The sequence below is a fragment of the Drosophila takahashii genome, chromosome 2R (assembly GCF_030179915.1).
Source record: "Drosophila takahashii strain IR98-3 E-12201 chromosome 2R, DtakHiC1v2, whole genome shotgun sequence".
Taxonomy (NCBI): domain Eukaryota; kingdom Metazoa; phylum Arthropoda; class Insecta; order Diptera; family Drosophilidae; genus Drosophila; species Drosophila takahashii.
Window position 1 is genome coordinate 11711967 of NC_091679.1, and position 19032 is coordinate 11730998.

The 19032-nt window shown below is 35.7% G+C and overlaps 2 protein-coding genes across 2 annotated transcripts in view; one reads left to right on the plus strand and one right to left on the minus strand.

The window, feature by feature from the left end:
- LOC138912116 (uncharacterized) overlaps positions 1-19032 on the plus strand; it is a 90273-nt gene that overhangs the window by 12287 nt on the left and 58954 nt on the right. The gene's annotated exons all lie outside the window — the stretch shown is intronic.
- Positions 7032-8355, minus strand: LOC138912377 (alpha-tocopherol transfer protein-like). Its single transcript, XM_070213103.1, has 2 exons — positions 8178-8355; positions 7032-8127 (listed from the first exon to the last, which is right to left on the minus strand). The coding sequence occupies exons 1-2, from the start codon at positions 8226-8228 to the stop codon at positions 7213-7215; spliced, it is 966 nt and encodes a 321-aa protein (XP_070069204.1). The 5' UTR covers positions 8229-8355; the 3' UTR covers positions 7032-7212.

The window sequence follows — 19032 nt, forward strand, 5'->3', positions numbered from 1 at the left end:
ATGAGAAATGCTGGAATGCGTGGGAATTTCGGGAATTCGCATGTATGTATGTGTAAATAATTTCAATAAATTTCTTTATAACAAATACATTTGGGAAGTTGAGCATAGCTTGAACGACAACCATAGGGCGTTTTGGCGCTTTGTTAATTCTAAGAAATCTCGTTCGTCATCTCATACCTTCAGCTATGTCTTATGGTGATATTGTTGCTTGGCCGATATCGCCAATTTGTTTGCTGCGTGTTTTTCCTCAAACATTAAACCTCCCAATGATTGGTATAATCCAGCGGTCGGCAGCGCCCTATTAAGTGAGCATAGGGTTTTGTTCTGCCGCCGCGCTGCTCGCACATGTATAACGTAGAACAGCGGACTGCACACACACATCGATGAGCTGCCCAGTGCAAATTACTCACACAAATATAAAACAAAATGTCAACGTATGTGTGTGCCGACCGCTGGTATAATCAGAAAACATTAAATTGAATTCCAGAAATTTGCAGCATTGGAAGTCTGGACATATCGTATGATGACATTTCAGAAGCAATCAGTTATTTTGATGATTCCCCAAGGCTAGACTTTGATGGAATTTCTTCATTCTTCCTTAAGAATTGCATTGGAAGTCTGTACCTACCTCTGCAGATCTTGTTTTCTTCTTCTTTGTCTCTGGGTAGATTCCCAATTAGATGGAAAATTTCTAGAGTTATGCCGGTCCATAAAGGAGGAAGTAAATTTGACATTTCGAATTATAGGCCGATTGCTAAAATCGGCAACATTGCTAAACTGTTCGAAGGAACCAACAATTTTTATAAATGACATTTGCGCGTGTATAAAATTTTCTAACTTCCTTCTTTATGCGGATGATCTTAAAATTTATAGGACTGTCAAAACTGTAAATGATTCGATATTGCTTCAATCAGACCTAGATAGTATCGGTAGTTGGTGTTCCAAGAATAATTTGCCTTTAAATTTTCACTAATGCCACATCGTTCATTATTGGAAAAGGCCTGTAACCATCCCATCCACTTATCTCATCAATAACCACCCTCTCTCTGTTCTAAATGAAATAGTTGATCTGGGGGTATTATTTGATGACAAATTTCTGTTTAATGAACATCTGAATTTTATATTACCAAAGGCATGTTCGGCTTTGTTAAGCGAAACACGGTCTTATTCAAAGATCCGTATTCCAGATTATCTGTTTACTCTGCGTTTGTCCGTTCCAGGGTTGAGTATGCTTCCATTATTTGGAATCCCTCAGGAAGTGTTGCAAAAAAAGTTTTTAAAGTTTGCATTGCAATCCTTGCATTTTACTGAACCAGCTCCGCCCTATGCTAACCAGGGAACACTGCTGCACACTGGTAGGTTATATTGATGTTGGGATGCATTAATGTTAATGCTCCTGCTAGGAATCTTCGTACCTTGGTACCATTTCTGGAACGTGCTGTCAGGACAAATTATGCTCGCAATGAGCCATTACTAAGGTCTTTTAGAATGTTCAATTCCGCCTACAAACATTAGATTCTGCTGCGGGACCAAGAAGGAACTATTAAGGCAAACCCTTAGGGAATATTTTTTAATTAATATTGAATAATAGATTTAAGTTAAGTTGTAGCCAGATAAGGATTTATCCGTTGGCGATATAAATAAATAAATGTATGTTCCCTGCAGTTCCCGAATTCAGACCGAGCGCTAAATAGCACTGCGTCGACTGCGACGCCGGCACAGCCTCGGCAGAAGCGACTCTCTCACCAACCCCCTCTCTCTCAATCACCGTCACCGACGGAGCCGACCTAACCTCCCAGCGGCGAACATGTGAATGTGAGCTTCGAAACTTTAATGATAACAGCATGCATTCTAAGTATAGTTTAGCGAACTAAAAAAAAGCACAGACAATGGCCAAGCGGTTAGCCTTTCCATCCATTATACAATAATACCCATGTTCAATTCCTACATGAGGAAAGAATATTTTTTGTTTTTTTATAAATGAACAGCATTACAACTCAGCATACGTTTTTCAAAATGTATGTTAAATTTTCTCTAGTCTGTCTACATTTTGCATTACAATTTTGGGAGAGTATAGTGAATTCGTAATAGAGACCCAAAGGTGACTCGGCCCTAGCATACTTTTCCCGTTACTAGTAATGCAAATTGTGTCCCGACCACATTACAAGGCGGCCATGCCTATATATGATGGACGTTGATGCACTACGAGAAGTACAAACAAGTGGCCCAACGACACCAAGCACGTGCTTGTTACGCGCGGGGCCCTTTTGTAAATTTGGGCAAAAATGCGAGTTCGCGAGGAAGAATACATAAAACCCATAAAGACGGGACCAATAATGAAAAAAAAAACATGCAGTTAGGAGTGAAGCAAATGAGTTAAAATGTTAGTTTTTAATACCGGGATTGAAGTTGAGGTGCAAATTAAATGATAAAGAACATTATAGTTATTACATAGAACGCGAAAGGGCTCGTGCAGACCAAAATTTGATGTACATCGAGGTAAATTAAGAGGATGATAATTACGTGTTAGTCTAAAGGGAACATTAAAAGTTAGGCGGCTAACAAGCTCTACAGAATCAATATCACCTCTTATAAGATTATGCATAAAAATGGTACCAAGCATTTTTCTACGATTTGCAAGTGTCGGTAAATTAAGCAATAATAATCTACTCTGGTAGGAAGGTAGCCTTACGTTTTGATCCCAGTTCAAACTACGAAGGGCAAAAAGGAGAAATTTTTTTTGTACCGACTCTATACGGTCAATGTGGACTTGGTATTGTGGGCTCCAAACCGAAGAACAATATTCCAATATAGGACGGACAAGGGAGGTAAATAATAATTTGGTTATATAAGGGTCATCAAATTCTTTTGACCAACGCTTTATAAACCCAAGAACACTCATAGCTTTATTGACTGTCGACATTATGTGGCAGTCAAATTTAAGCTTCGGGTCCAGAAGAACGCCTAAATCATTTACTGAATATATACGGTCAAGTGGCAAATTCTGAAGCGAATAACTTATAAAGGTAGGGGTGACCCTATAAAAGGTCATTACGTTGCATTTTAGGCAGTTCAAATTTAAGAGGTTATACTCACACCATACTTGAAATTGATCAATGTCTGATTGTAAGCCAAAACCAGACTCTATATTATTATATGTCAAACAAAGCTTAACATCATCCGCATACATTAGTACACGAGAATGTGTTACAATAGAGGGAAGATCGTTAATAAACAAAGTAAACAGCAAAGGGCCCAAATGACTACCCTGAGGTACTCCAGATGTCACATGGATCGTTTTTGAAACAGCGTTCTTAAATATAACCCTCTGAGTCCTCCCATTCAAATAGCTTGAAATCCAAGTTAATAGATTACATGGAAACCCAAGCAAATCTAATTTGAATAAAAGAAGAGAGTGGTTAACAGAGTCAAAGGCTTTACTGAAATCTGTATATACAACGTCAGTCTGCATTTTATTGTTAAATCCATTTATTACAATTGATGACAATTCAAGTAGGTTGGTGGTAGTCGATCTTCGCTTAACAAAACCGTGCTGACACGGTGATATTAGCGAGGAACATAAATGTTGCAAATGAGAAGTGATAATACGTTCAAAGGCTTTTGGAATAGCCGACAATTTAGAAATACCTCTATAATTCTGGGCTTCCGCCTTCGCACCCTTTTTGTGAAGTGGAATAATAAAAGAATCCTTCCAGATAGTTGGAAAAACTGATGATGAAATAGACAATTGAAAAAGTTTAAGAATAGGTTTGCAGATGGTTGATGCACAAAACTTAAGCACACACCCAGGAAGTCCATCAGGACCGGGAGAATAAGTTGGCGTTGTTGATGTTAAATCTCTTAAGAGAGAACTTTCAGTAATTATAGGGGAAAAAATACAATTTGCCCTATTTAAGGAATTACGGTAATTTGATTCTGACCATGAAGAAGAGCTATAAGTAGTTTGGAAAAAGTCAGAGAATAAATCAGCAATTTCAGAGTCAGTCGATGCCTCCATTGAGTTAAATCGAACCGATGAAGGCAAAGCTGATGACTTACGCTTTGCGTTGACAAAGTTATAAAATTGCTTCGGATCATTTGTAAATTCAAATTTACAACGATTTAAATACATGGAATAGCAATGACTGTTAAGAACATTAAAATCAGATCGAGCCACCACATATTTCGAAAAATCAGATGGCTTACCCGATTTTTTATACTTTTTATAAGTGTTTGTTTTAAGATTTTTTAGTCTTTGAAGCGCATTTGTAAACCAGGGGGGCCTGTTCGGCTTGGGAGGAAGCCTATCAGGAACGCATTCATTAAAAAAAGTGTTTAGAACGCTATAGAAAAGTTCCGTTGCACTTTCGATGTCCACACAGTTATAAAGATCTGTCCAATCGTATTGCGAAATCATTAAATTAAGTTTATTATAGTCACATTTCCGAAAACATCTCATTTTAGTTGGAGAATCTAAAGTAGAGAGGGTATCAAGGTAGGGGAGGCAAATTGTCAATTCCATAGTTGGATGGTATCGGTCTTCTGGTACCACAAGAGCGTCAATTCTAGATACTGTGACTTCAGACGGCTCTGAAACAAACACAAGATCTAATTGTCTATTTAATGAATTTCGTATAAAGCTAACCTGCTGTAACGATAATTCTAAAAGGCCATCCACAAAATCATGGGTGGATAAAGGTAAAGCGACAAGTGAGTCAAAAGGGGGGGACCAAGATATATCAGGGAGATTAAAGTCACCCAAAACAATGAAAAGGTCTCTATTGGAAAAAAAGGGTAAAATTGATTTAATAGCAGATAGATGTTGCTCATAAATTATTAGGTCAGAGCCAGGCGGAATATACGAACATGTAATAAAAATAGACAAGGTTTGCAGGGAAACTTTCACACAAACAAATTCAATGTCATTAGAGGCATAAGAGTGAATTCTCTCAGAACTTATGGTGGAGGTGACGGCAATTAAAACGCCGCCCCCCCTACGGGAAAGGCAAAAACACAAAAAGTATAAGAGCGCGAGATCGCGAATTAAATCGAAAGAGAGCGCGAGAGAAAAGTCTTCTATCGACTGAGCGTGGCTTGTGGGGCACCAAAACAACTCAACGCACGAACAGTTAAATGTAAAGCAAGCAAGAGAGAGAGAGACTATGGGAATATGTCTACAAGAAATTCGGCAGGTTCAGAGAGAGTGAAATTACAGTTATAATAGAGCGGCAGAGAGAGAGAGAGTAAGAGTAAGAGAGAGAATATTAGAGCCAATTTGGAGAGTGCAAATTACACTAACAAAGCCAAGATATTAAATAAATCAAATGGAAATGTTAAAATAACTATAACCACGTACCCGTAATCTGGGAGATCTATGAAAGTCACTAACACGATTGTTAGGCTAAACTTTGTTAGTAAATAAACACAAAATACTTGCGGAAATAACACAATATAAAACAAAAACTCAGAGCACAATGGTAAACACAACCGTTCACAAGCGACGCTAAATCGATTGTGATTGTGATGGCATAGTAATCCATGTTGTAATCCATTGTTTCCCTATTTCTGGAGGAGAAGTAATGCATTCGTAATCCATTTTGTAATGGCAATTTTGGCTGGGCCTAAACGGCGAACATGTGAATGGGGTCAGGAGAAAAAATGCATTACAAGTGTAGAAAACGTAATCGATTACGATTGTTGCTTTTCGTCAATGAAGTTGTAATCAGAGCTCCTATGACTTCATTTCGTCAAAAATCACAAACACATTTAAAAATGATTGCCTATGTGTTAGTTTTTTTGTTTACCACCTCAATGTTTCCTGATTGTTGGAAAATCGCAAAAATTCTGCCCATCCCGAAATCAAAAAATTAATTTAGACCAATATCCATATTGCCCTTCTTAGCGAAGTCCTTTGAGCAGCTAGTTGCACTCCAGATGCAAACTTTCCTGGAAAACAATCAACTCCTTAGTTGTAACTTAGAAAAGATGCCTTAAGCGACCCGGAGACCACGGCCTGCAACCTGTAGGAAAGATATGTTCGGATGAGGCTTACTGCACTTGCCGAGAAATTATACATGTTGCGAATTTTTGTACAGAGAATTTCATGATTTATCGAGTCAAAAGCTTTGCTAAAGTCAAGGAGTGTTAAAAGGGTTACTTTACTGTCATCAATATTTTGGCGTATATCTTCGGATATCTTTAAAATGGCAGTTGTACAACTTCTGTGCTTTTTAAAACCTGATTGCTTACAAGTTGTGAATTGTTTTGGAATTTTTAAAATTGTTTTTCTTCTTTCACAAACAGTGCCCAAACCTGTCACAATTTTAAATAACATATTTCTAAACGATCTAAGTAGTTTTTCTTTGAATATAAGCACATGAGCGCAGCCTACTAATCTTTGGCGGCTGAAATGACTGAAGTGTAATCCCCCTCCAGCTTTTAACTTACGCCCATGTATAAATATTTTTAAAGCAAGGGTCACTTGTGCTCAAAAATAGTAATTCGTTACGTAAAATAGTGACAGGTGTGAATCGTCACTGTGAAGGAAGTAAGAAAAACAATTTTAAAAATTCCAAAACAATTCACAAAATTTTGATGAGTGTTCTAAAAATTGAGGACATAAGGTGTCATTGGATCAAAAATGCATTGTAGAAGAAAATATTTTTATTTAATTTTTAAACGCTGTTCACAAATGAAGATTTTTAAACTTTGCTGTGACTTTAAAATTTTGAATGCGCCCACCTCCTCTTGTGGTTGAGTTAGATTAAATTTTCCAAAACGACCGTATAAAAGAGACGTGTAACTATTTAATTCCGAAAAGATTACCAAAATTGGTTGACCACTCTTGAAGATATATCCCAAAAGACGAAGAAAATTTGTGATTTTCTTAAATTAAAGATACCGCAAATACCAGAGCTGATGGACTATAGGCGTAGTGGCAACTTATGCTTAGAAAAGCCTAATTTATCGAAATAAAATGGTGGCAGGCCTGGACATCGACCCATGTCACATTTTGTCGGCCTGTGTTATAATATGTAGGTATAACATTTTTTCTGGTTAAAAACTAAGGCAAACTCTAGGCGTTATTCACTAGCAGGACAAGCGTATGACAGATCGAGTGCTTAACTATAACGTGTGCGTGAGTTGAGCACAACTATGCCTAAAATTGAAACTTGGGGAAGTTTATTATCACTTGCAGCGGCTGGCAACAGATCACTTCTTCTTGTAGCCATACGAGTTGATGGTGTCGAACTCGCCGTCGCATTTGAGCAGCAACACGTACCACTGATCACTGTCGATGCGACTGGCCTCCCGGAATCCTCCGTAGGCCGCCGGCAGGCACTTGGGCGACATGTACTTGTGCAGGGACTCGCGATCGGTGCCGTGGAATATGATCCTGCTGCGCAGCTTCTCCTTGAGGAAGGGCTTGAACAGAGCGAAGACCACCTGGAAGATCTTCGGCTGGTTCACAATGTGAATGGCCTTGATCCTCAGTGGCACCGAGTCCTGCAGCCAGTCCACAATGCGCTTGGCAAAGGGCGGAGTGAATTGCCAGGTCTGCTGGAGACTCAGGCCATCCATGTCGAAGATCACCACTGCACCGCAGATCTGAGTCTCCGGTTCCAGCATGGCCGCCTCCAGGAAGAGAACGGCGCCCTTGAAGACCTCGTCCAGGGTGACCTGCTTGTGCTTCCAGAGTTTGCCCAGTTCCAGAACCAAAATATGTCGCCCACATTGATCTCGATTGGGAAAGACGGTGAGTATATTGTGCTTGAAAATGTTGGCCTCGTTCGACGGCCTCAGGTTATTGTACACATCAGAGTGCTTCACCTTGAAGGAGTAGTAGCGCTTAATCAGATCGCGAGCACTCTCCGGATAATACTTGCAGGGCCGCAGATATCTGATCAGCCACTCCTCGTTTCCCTTGGGATAGAGCAAATCCGTTTCCGCCTCTAGGAGACGTGCCAGTTCCTTGGCGGCCTCCTTTTGGCGCTCGGGGGTTTCCCGGAGTTCCTTGATGGCCACCTCCTTGCCCTGGGCCGTGGGCTCGCCCAGCTCGAACTGGAGCAGGTAGTCGCCCACCTGGAGCGTGGGCGGTTGGTCTATATCCGACAGCATCCCACAATGCTCCAAGACAAGACTCCGAATCGAGCGGCTTTTGCTGGAAAAGAGGGGACTGCCTCAGAGGGCAGGCACCTCATCGCAGATGCAGCGGTCAGCATTGTCATGACAATGCAAATCGAAAACACGAAACAAGTACACAAGTAAAAAAAACAGAGAAACACAATGAGTTTTGCTCATGCAAATAAATTAATAAGTAATTTTTTGAACTGTTCAAGCCGGGAGCTTTGGGTAGGACGCTCGGTAAATGGGTCAATGTCGGCGAGTTACTGATGAATTTAATGTATAAGTATGAAAATAATTTATCAAAAATGATGTAGTAAAATGAAGTGAAAAGAAATAAACCGTTTGATAAAGGCGATGAAATTCAACATACAAATTCACTACTGATTGAGCCCTTAGTGTTCAAGTTTTAGCAGTGATTCACTGCTAAAAAAGCGCTGGATGGAACTGCAGGGTTGATTATGTTGAATAGGAAAAAAACACACTGAGACTCAAAAGTTATTTCACGTCGGCTTTGGGAATTTATTTAATAGATATTAATGGATGGCCGACGGAAATAATTCGATGTTTGAGATGGGGTGTAGTGATGTAGAAAAATATGTGTGGATGTATGGATGTAATATATGTATGTGGAATATGTAATATGTATAATATATGGAATAAATATGTATATAATAAATGGAGTGTATATGTAATCAATATGGCAGAAAATTTTTATTTTAAATTTTGCTGGCGGGTATGTGTTGTAAATTTTTCGATTTATTGTGGATTTATTGGATTTTTGAATAATGTACGCAAATATTTGTCACAGCGGATATACAATAAAAAATCAATATCGGAACAATGGCGGAACACTTAATTTTTCGGTTCCTTTTTTGTGGGAAATGATTTTGATTTTAATTTTTGAATTTAGTTTTTTTTTCACTGCTCACTGACTTTTCTTTTTCACTGTACGCTTGACTTTTTATTTGCACACTTTTATTTGGATTTATATTTTTTAATTTTTTCGATTTGATTTTGGATGTAATTTTACTGGATGTACGGCCAAATGCGAATATGAAACTTGTACATCAATATGCACAAGAAAATGAATTGGAAAACATTAAAGGAGACGAAGAAATAAAGACGGAATTGGAATTGTAAAAACGCTTAACAGGGACTCCGAGTCCCTGTCAAAGATAGCTCTCACATTGATGCTCGAGAAAGCCAAAATGCCTTAGCAGGGACTTTATCTGTTCGAGAAATGTTAGCCGGCACTCGAGAAACCGGCCCTAAATCGGACTTGGATTTTAGACAAATCGTACAGAAAGTCAAACGAATTATGTTTTTGGATGGCTGACTGTCGACCGGCAGTTAATAAAAATAATAATTTGGCACTTATGTATCTGCTGGAGCAATTCGGCTTGAATGGATCAAAAAATGTACGGGGGCGTCGCAAAGATGTTCCTCGAAATAGAAGGCAGCTTCTGTGGTGGTTGCGGCTGTGGCAATGAGCCGGTGGCGAGCTGTGGGGCTGGATGGAGAGAAACACTCGACGATCGCGATCAGGAAAAACGAACACAAGGGGTTGACTTTTCGGGTTTTAGCGCGGACCGGCAGGGCGATGTATCTCAATATACATAATTCACAAAGAGAACTAACTTAAGCCTAGTTGACCGATGCCATGGTGGAACTATACAAGGTGGTCTCGTCAGCTCTGCTGAGGACGTTAAATATGTTTACCTCTCTGTCTCTCTTAGGCGATAGAATGAGATAGCTAGATAGAGACTGGCACAAATAACGTCCTCAAAAGAGGGCAGCTCTCGCGACGAGATCACCTTGTATAGTTCCACCATGGTTCCACCATGACCAATGCGCTTCAAAGCGCAGCGGAGAGATTTCGGGAGCGGGTGCGGGAGAGCCTGGAATCGCAAGCGACCAGCGCGGGAGAGTGGGAGAGCCTGGAATCGCGAGCATCCAGTGCGGGCGAGTAGGCATTCGCAACGACGGAAGAGCGGGCAATTTAGGAGAGGGGAAAAGCGGCGTAAACACCCATATAAAAAACAGCTATTCACGAGGTAAAAAACTAGTGACGATCGCACCTTCAACATGTGCGCTTCGTCACTACATGGACTGTCGTCCATAGTGATGTATTTATTCATGTATTTATGTATTTATGTATTTATGTATTTATGTATTAATGTATTTATGTATTTATGTATTTATGTATTTATGTATTTATGTATTTATGTATTTATGTATTTATGTATTTATGTATTTAAGTATTTATGTATTTATGTATTTATGTATTTATGTATTTATGTATTTAAGTATTTATGTATTTATGTATTTATGTATTTATGTATTTATGTATTTAAGTATTTATGTATTTATGTATTTATGTATTTATGTATTTATGTATTTATGTATTTATGTATTTATGTATTTATGTATTTATGTATTTATGTATTTATGTATTTATGTATTTATGTATTTATGTATTTATGTATTTATGTATTTATGTATTTATGTATTTATGTATTTATGTATTTATGTATTTATGTATTTATGTATTTATGTATTTATGTATTTATGTATTTATGTATTTATGTATTTATGTATTTATGTATTTATGTATTTATGTATTTATGTATTTATGTATTTATGTATTTATGTATTTATGTATTTATGTATTTATGTATTTATGTATTTATGTATTTATGTATTTATGTATTTATGTATTTATGTATTTATGTATTTATGTATTTATGTATTTATGTATTTATGTATTTATGTATTTATGTATTTATGTATTTATGTATTTATGTATTTATGTATTTATGTATTTATGTATTTATGTATTTATGTATTTATGTATTTATGTATTTATGTATTTATGTATTTATGTATTTATGTATTTATGTATTTATGTATTTATGTATTTATGTATTTATGTATTTATGTATTTATGTATTTATGTATTTATGTATTTATGTATTTATGTATTTATGTATTTATGTATTTATGTATTTATGTATTTATGTATTTATGTATTTATGTATTTATGTATTTATGTATTTATGTATTTATGTATTTATGTATTTATGTATTTATGTATTTATGTATTTATGTATTTATGTATTTATGTATTTATGTATTTAAGTTTTTATGTATTTATGTATTTATGTATTTATGTATTTATGTATTTATGTATTTATGTATTTATGTATTTATGTATTTATGTATTTATGTATTTATGTATTTATGTATTTATGTATTTATGTATTTATGTATTTATGTATTTATGTATTTATGTATTTATGTATTTATGTATTTATGTATTTATGTATTTATGTATTTATGTATTTATGTATTTATGTATTTATGTATTTATGTATTTATGTATTTATGTATTTATGTATTTATGTATTTATGTATTTATGTATTTATGTATTTATGTATTTATGTATTTATGTATTTATGTATTTATGTATTTATGTATTTATGTATTTATGTATTTATGTATTTATGTATTTATGTATTTATGTATTTATGTATTTATGTATTTATGTATTTATGTATTTATGTATTTATGTATTTATGTATTTATGTATTTATGTATTTATGTATTTATGTATTTATGTATTTATGTATTTATGTATTTATGTATTTATGTATTTATGTATTTATGTATTTATGTATTTATGTATTTATGTATTTATGTATTTATGTATTTATGTATTTATGTATTTATGTATTTATGTATTTATGTATTTATGTATTTATGTATTTATGTATTTATGTATTTAAGTATTTATGTATTTATGTAAAATAAAGTTTGGATACGCACATACAAAATTCAATGCTTCGGCAGCGTTAGTTGTGTTGGGCTGGCAAAAAAGGCGATTTTCGTTTCTGAATAACTTTTAAAAGTGACTTTTTACAGTAATGTGTAACATATTACAAATTTAAAAAGGAAAAGTTAAAGGAATCTCAAGGGCTATACAGTTTAAAGTTTTCAAGAAAATCGTTAGAGCCGTTTTTGAGAAAAATAAAAAAAGCAAAAAAAAATTTAAAAAAACCTTTTGAACGAGATGCAGCATAAGTCTGTAGCTTTAGTAGTATACAAGTTACGTCTTTTCGAATTTTAGCTATTTATAGCTGTTTTCCCGCTAAACTAGCGGGTTTATCCAAAAGTGGTAGAACAAAAGTTTTTTATATCGATGTGATGAACGTCATATCAAATTTTCAGAACTTAAAAAACATGTTTTGGACAAACAGACAAGCGGACAAACTGACAAACAGAATAAAATTTTAATTTTGACTAGGCCCCCACAAATTTGTTTTCGGTCTAAGGCTTAGTACTCAACCCAACAAAAAGTCGTCCAAAACAAAAAACTTCATATGAAAAACAACGTCAAAAAATTTTGTTTTATATGAAGTTTTTGTTTTGGACGACTTTTTGTTGGGTTGAGTACTAGCCCTAACTTTTGAACGGAGCGTCCGATTTTCTGATATGACCCCTCTAATTAAACGCATTTTCAGTAGAAATAAAATTAACTATGTGCGAAGATCCAATTATTCCCACCGGACCCAACAGATCCAAATTTCTAATTTTACACTTTTACACTTTCACCGCTCTCCCTGCTAAACCAATTGCTTTTTTGAGGTCTTGTTGAGGTAAAAGTTGTCAAATAACTTTAATTAAGTTTTAATTAATAAAGTATAAAGTATAAATATGAATTTAATTAAATATAATAGCTAATACCTTTGTTTACAATATTAAATACCCAGTGTTGGGACATACCTAGATACTTTTACCTAGGTACGTACCTAGGTACAATTTAGTGGTACCTTTTACCTTACCTAGGTATACAAATAATTGAGTACCTTTTACCTTACCTAGGTATTTATTTTTATATACCTTTGGAATTATTAAGGTACTTACATAGGTATTAAACATTGCTCTGATTTAAAATAGCCAAATCTGACTGCGACACTGTAGTATCGTTTCATTGTATCGTTTCGTTTCAGAATTGTAATAGTCGGAACGCAGCATTAATAATTCAGCCGTTCTATTGTTTGTTTTGTGAAGTTAAAACTAATCGCAGTTTTTTTTTATATAATTTTGTGCACGTTTGTATGTTCCCATCACTACATCAATTTATTTATGAAACCAAAGTGTATTTGGCGCGCAAAAATGCCGGATGTACGTAAACAAACGGCATATACATGCATATGCACAATATATAGTCAATGTTTCTACATACGGAATTTTTGCGCGCCAAATATGTATATGAGGGTTTCATAAATACATTAATGAAGTGATACGTGCATAAAATTATTCATGCCGCGTGGTTTAAAAATATATGCACAAAATTAAAACATTTAAATTTAAATGAAATGAAAAGATATTGTTTGATTAAGACGACTAAAAACTGAAAACTAGTCTTATTTTAAGTTTAAATGATTACATTGAACAAAACAAAAAAATTATAAAAAATAAAAAATACCTTATAAATACCTTTTACCTTTACCTAGGTACTGGGAAATTTAAGTACCTTTACCTTACCTAGGTACTTATTTTTGACAATACCTTTTACCTTACCTAGGTAAAAAAACACAGTACCTTTCCCAACACTGTCCACTTTTATAACTTTTTGATCTGCAAGCTCTCGGAGTATTTCCTCCTCCTCGATGCCTCGCAAGTCGTTTGAATAAACTTCTCCTATTGTGGAGTTGAGACTGCCATGTTCTGATACGGATACTGGAAAATCGTGGAATGTTTTGAGGTTCAATAATCATGTCGCTTGATATAGTCCCTTAGTTTTTAATAGCAATGTTCCATTTCGGGTTTTTTGGCAAGATATTACCTCGCTTCCACACGTGAATAACAACAGCTAATTACTTAATTGTTGTATTCGAAACGTAGTCGAAAAACCAGTGGATTTTGTCCTGCATTCTTCTGCCAGAGATCCAAATAGAAACCTCATTTCCCCCTTATTTTTTGTGTCACCCCCGTGTATTTTGAAACCAGAGATGGAAGAAATGTAAGGGGTGAATGAGGTTTTGTCCCTTCCGCTTGTATGGAGAAACCTCTTGAAAATTTGTTATTTTCCAGAGGAATTTTCCCGGTGGGCATGAGCAAGCCAACACTAGTTTACTCATTTGTCATTGCCAAACACCATCACTGCGTGCTTTACAAGAGCGTCTCGCTGAGCGGTTTTTATGTTTTTCGGTTAAGCATCAGCAAATGCAGCACTGCTTATTTCACTCATTTCTAAATAGAAGGTCTTTGGGCAAAATATGGGCTTTATTTTAGATTCTGAATCAGAATAAATGCCTGCGATTCATGTATGTTCTGGTTGCACAGAATACGATAGAATAATATAAGTTTTTTCCACAAAAAAACAGAAACAAGAAAAAATTCACATACTTTTTGGCACTTTTTTTTAAAAAGAAAAAAAATTTTGGTCCAAAGAAATGTGAGCACCAAAAATTTTATGTAGGCTACAAATACAAAATTAAAAGCAAAAATTATCACTAGAAGTGTCAACACTGTCTCATAATAGCTCAGCTGTTATTTTTGTTTTGATCCAGCTGTCCTCCTCAAGAATACCAGTTAAACATAGAGGAAATCAATTTATTGGGTTTGCAGTGCTAGCGAGTTGTTTTTTGTATTAAATTTAAATACCAAATATGAGATTTTGGATTCAACAGGAGGATATTTAAATTTACTATTCCATTTTTTTATCAGTGTACACAAACGAAAAAAAACTATCGAAAACGGGGAAACCGCGTTGTTCTTTTCAAGGTAACGCAGCGGCTAGCAAAAAGGTTGGGTAATATTTCAATATAAGGTTGATCCTTAACTTCGATTAACTTCACTTTTAGTTGTGAAGTCTAAGTGAAATTTTTGTTTACATATTATTACTTTATATTTTTTTTATTTATTTATTTATATTCTGGTTCTGAGGCAATTACAAATGGCCTCCAACCAATTTTTTTAGCTATAGCTTCTAGGCCTTAAGCTAGTGGGGATTATTTACATTGTTTTTACATCTGAATTGTGGTGATATGAATTAATTTATATATTATTATACAGGTTTATTGCCTTGGTAAATTCCGTAGATGAGATGATGCTTTGGGACTTTGGGGAAAAGGAATCTATTGAATTTGTAAGTAGGATGTTGTTTCTTGTCGTCTCGTATGCTGAACATTCTAAGAAGAAGTGCCGAACGTTGTTCCTTAGACCGCAGTGTACGCACTGGGCTGGGGGTTGTTTATTAAGAATATACTCGTGCGTATACCTGGTGTGTCCGAAGCGGAGTCTTAAAAATTGTATTAGATCTCTGCGGTTTATGTCGTCTTGTGGTGCGATGCTGTAGTCTTTGATAGACGATTTTTTTGGGTTGACATATTTGTTGTGTTCTGATGTGTTTTGCCAGATTGATTCGATTTGTTTTTGGTGTTTAATTTTTAAAAACGATTGCGTGTCTGTGTAGTTATAGTTGCATTCGGTTATGCGTGGGAATTTGTGGGCTTCTTTTGCTGCTAAGTCCGCTGTGTCGTTACCAGGAATGTTTGTGTGACCTGGAATCCACAGCAAGATGATTTTTGGTTGTTGTTGGTTAAGGATGTCTCGGATACGGGAAGTGTAGAAGGATTGGTTGTTGGTGTTGGCTATTGAATTTAAAGATGACAGCGAATCTGAACAGATGACGAATTTTTTCTTTTGATTTTCCGCATATTTACACGCAGCATAGATGGCTGCGACTTCTGCTGTGTAGATTGAGCTGAGCGTTGGTAGAATGGCTGTTTTAATTGTTGCTGTATCTATGGTAATGCTGTAGGATACTCCTTGGTCAGATTTCGAACCGTCCTTATAGATAAATCTATAGTTAGCAAAGCTTCTCTGGAAAGCTAGGAATTTTTGTCGAAATATTTTTGGGGGGGTGGTTGCCTTTGTAGTATAATGATAGTGACATGTTTACTGTTTCTTTTGAGAAAAACCACGGAGGAGTTTATTGTTTAATTGGTTTTAAAAAGGGCGTGAATGTGCCGTTTTCTTTGGAAATCGTGTATGCTTTTTGTAGAACTGATTTTATTCTTGGTCTTCGTTTCGCCTTTTTTATTTTATGTAGGATGTTTTGTAGTGGTGTGTTTGCTGCAAAAAGAAATGACTTGCACATCTTTGCTGTGGTCAGTTCTGTTCTCAGTTCGATTGGCATCAATTGCGCTTCAAAGAGGAGATTGTTTATGGGTGTGGTGCGGTATGCACCGAAGGAGAGCCTTAACGCAGTGTGGTAAATAGTTTTAAGTTTTTTTAAGTATGAAGGAGGACAGTTTCCGTAAAATGGGAGACAGAAATCAATTTTAGTCATAATAAGCGAATTTATTAAGCTTATAAGAGTCCGAATATCGAAGTTGTATCTCTGGCTAGCTAGCCATTTGATAATGTTTAGCCGCTTCGAGATTTGGACTGCCAGTGAATCGATGTGTTCTCTCCATCTATATCTTTTTGTGATTGTTAGGCCGAGGATCTTTATGTGGTCGTTTGAGCTTAGGGGGTAAGCGGTTGAGTTAATTCTGAAATTGCATCTCGTTTTCCTACATATGTGCAAGTGTTTGCATTTAGAGATGGAAAGCTTTGCGCCAGAGTATCTACACCATTTTAAAATGTCGGTGAACAGTGGGTTTATGTTCGCGTTGCTGGTATTTATTTTGATTTGTTTCACTATAGTGAAGTCGTCGGCGTAAGAAATGAAATTGAACTCTTTGTGTATAGCAATAGTGTGACATAATTTGTTGTATGCAATGAGGAATAGTATGACTGATAAAGGCGATCCTTGAGGGATGCCATTGTACAAGGGTTTATTCCCTGAGTAGGGGAGAGTGGGGGAATTTCGTCACAGGGGCAATTTCGTCACCTGCAATATCTCGGAATCCATAAGTCGTAAAAATATATAATTTTTTTGTTTTAGTCCTTCAAGACGGCCAGACACAACCAATGCATTTGTTTTGCACAGAAGGCCAAGATAATTAAGCTATAATATTAAATGTGTTTTAACAGTTCAAAAGCTACATTTAGTTCTCGACGAAATTTTTTCTGTATGCCACAATTCAAAAGGAATAAGATACACGATTTTTTATATAATACACAGTGCTATAATGTGCATTTCTGCGTCAGTGATTTTTAACTTCGCGCCTAATTTCGCAAGAAAAATAATTATTTCTAAAAAAGTACGGTCTGGGGAAATTTCGCCACCCTACGCTAAGGGTAAATTCGCACCTATTTTAAATACATATTTTTATATTTGACGAGCTGGCTAACGAACAGACTACCAGCAGCAGCAACAAATATAGGACGTCAACAAAAATGGTACGCTTGATCAGTGTAGCATATTTTCAGGCGTTAAACTCCCTACATTTTTCAGGTGACGAAATTTCCCCAGTTGTGTGGTGATTTTACCCCCCTGTGTGGTGAGATTGCCCCAGTATATTGGTTTTACATTTTATTTTTTTATAAATCACCAAGCTAATTAAAAAAATAGGGGAATGTCACATTTTAAAGCTTGGTGCTAACCGCGTTCAACAATAACAAGAAAGGAAGCTAGCTTCGGCCAGCCGAAGCTTATATACCCTTGCAGATCATTCCTATTAATTAACAAATCGCAAAAATGTTCAATTTTCTAATATTTCTCATTAATTTTCCGATCGTTCCTATGGCAGCTATATGATATAGTCGTCCGATTTTGATCAAATTAAAATTGAAATTCGGAAATATTTAAAAAGAGTCATATCCTAGAGTAGAAGATAATACAATAAAAACCAAAGAAGCTAGAATTTATTTCCTATTACTTTTCCATTAATTTTCCGATCGTTCCTATGGCAGCTATATGATATAGTCGTCCGATTTTGATTAAATTAAAATTGAAATTCGGAAATATTTAAAAAGAGTCATATCCTAGAGTAGAAGATAATACAATAAAAACCAAAGAAGCTAGAATTTATTTTCTATTACTTTTCCATTAATTTTCCGATCGTTCCTATGGCAGCTATATGATATAGTAGTCCGATTTTTTAAATAATTAATTCGAAATTCAGAAATATTTAAAAAATAACATCCCCAAAAGTAGAAAGTAATATTTCAAAAAACACCGAAGCTAGAATTTTTTAAAGTTTTTTTTTTCGATTGTTCCTATGGGAGCTATAAGATATAGTTGTCCGATCCGGTCGGCTCCGACATATATACTACCTGCAATAGAAAGAAGACTTTTGCGAAAGTTTTGTCCCGATAGCTCAAAAACTGAGAGACTAGTTTGCGTAGAAACAGACAGACGGACAGACGGACAGACGGACAGACGGACAGACGGACAGACGGACGGACAGACGGACATGGCTAGATTGACTCGTCTTGTGATGCTGATCAAGAATATATATACTTTATGGGGTCGGAAACGTCTCCTTCACTGCGTTGCAAACTTCTGACTGAAATCATAATACCCTCTGCAAGGGTATAAAAATAGAAATATGATAACGTGTCTCAAGATGGACAAAAAATAGCTTTGAAAAAATGCTGACGAAATTCCCCCACTCTCCCCTATTCGTTTGTTTTTCTGATGCTTATTTTCCTGTTGCTAAGGAAGTTTATGACATATCTGAGTATTCTAGGTCCTATTTTCCATCTTGTCAGTTCATCTACTATAGTGTGTATTCCAATTTTGTCGTACGCTTTTTCGAAGTCCAGACTAATTACTGATAGATGTCTTCTTGTCGATAGGGCAGTGCTAGTCTGATGGTCTAACAGTGCTAGACACTCAGATACCGACATACCCTTTCGAAAGCCAAGTTGTCGGCTATCGAGATGTTTGCCATTATTGGCAAACCAACACAGCCTGTTTGAAATGATCTTCTGCATGACCTTAG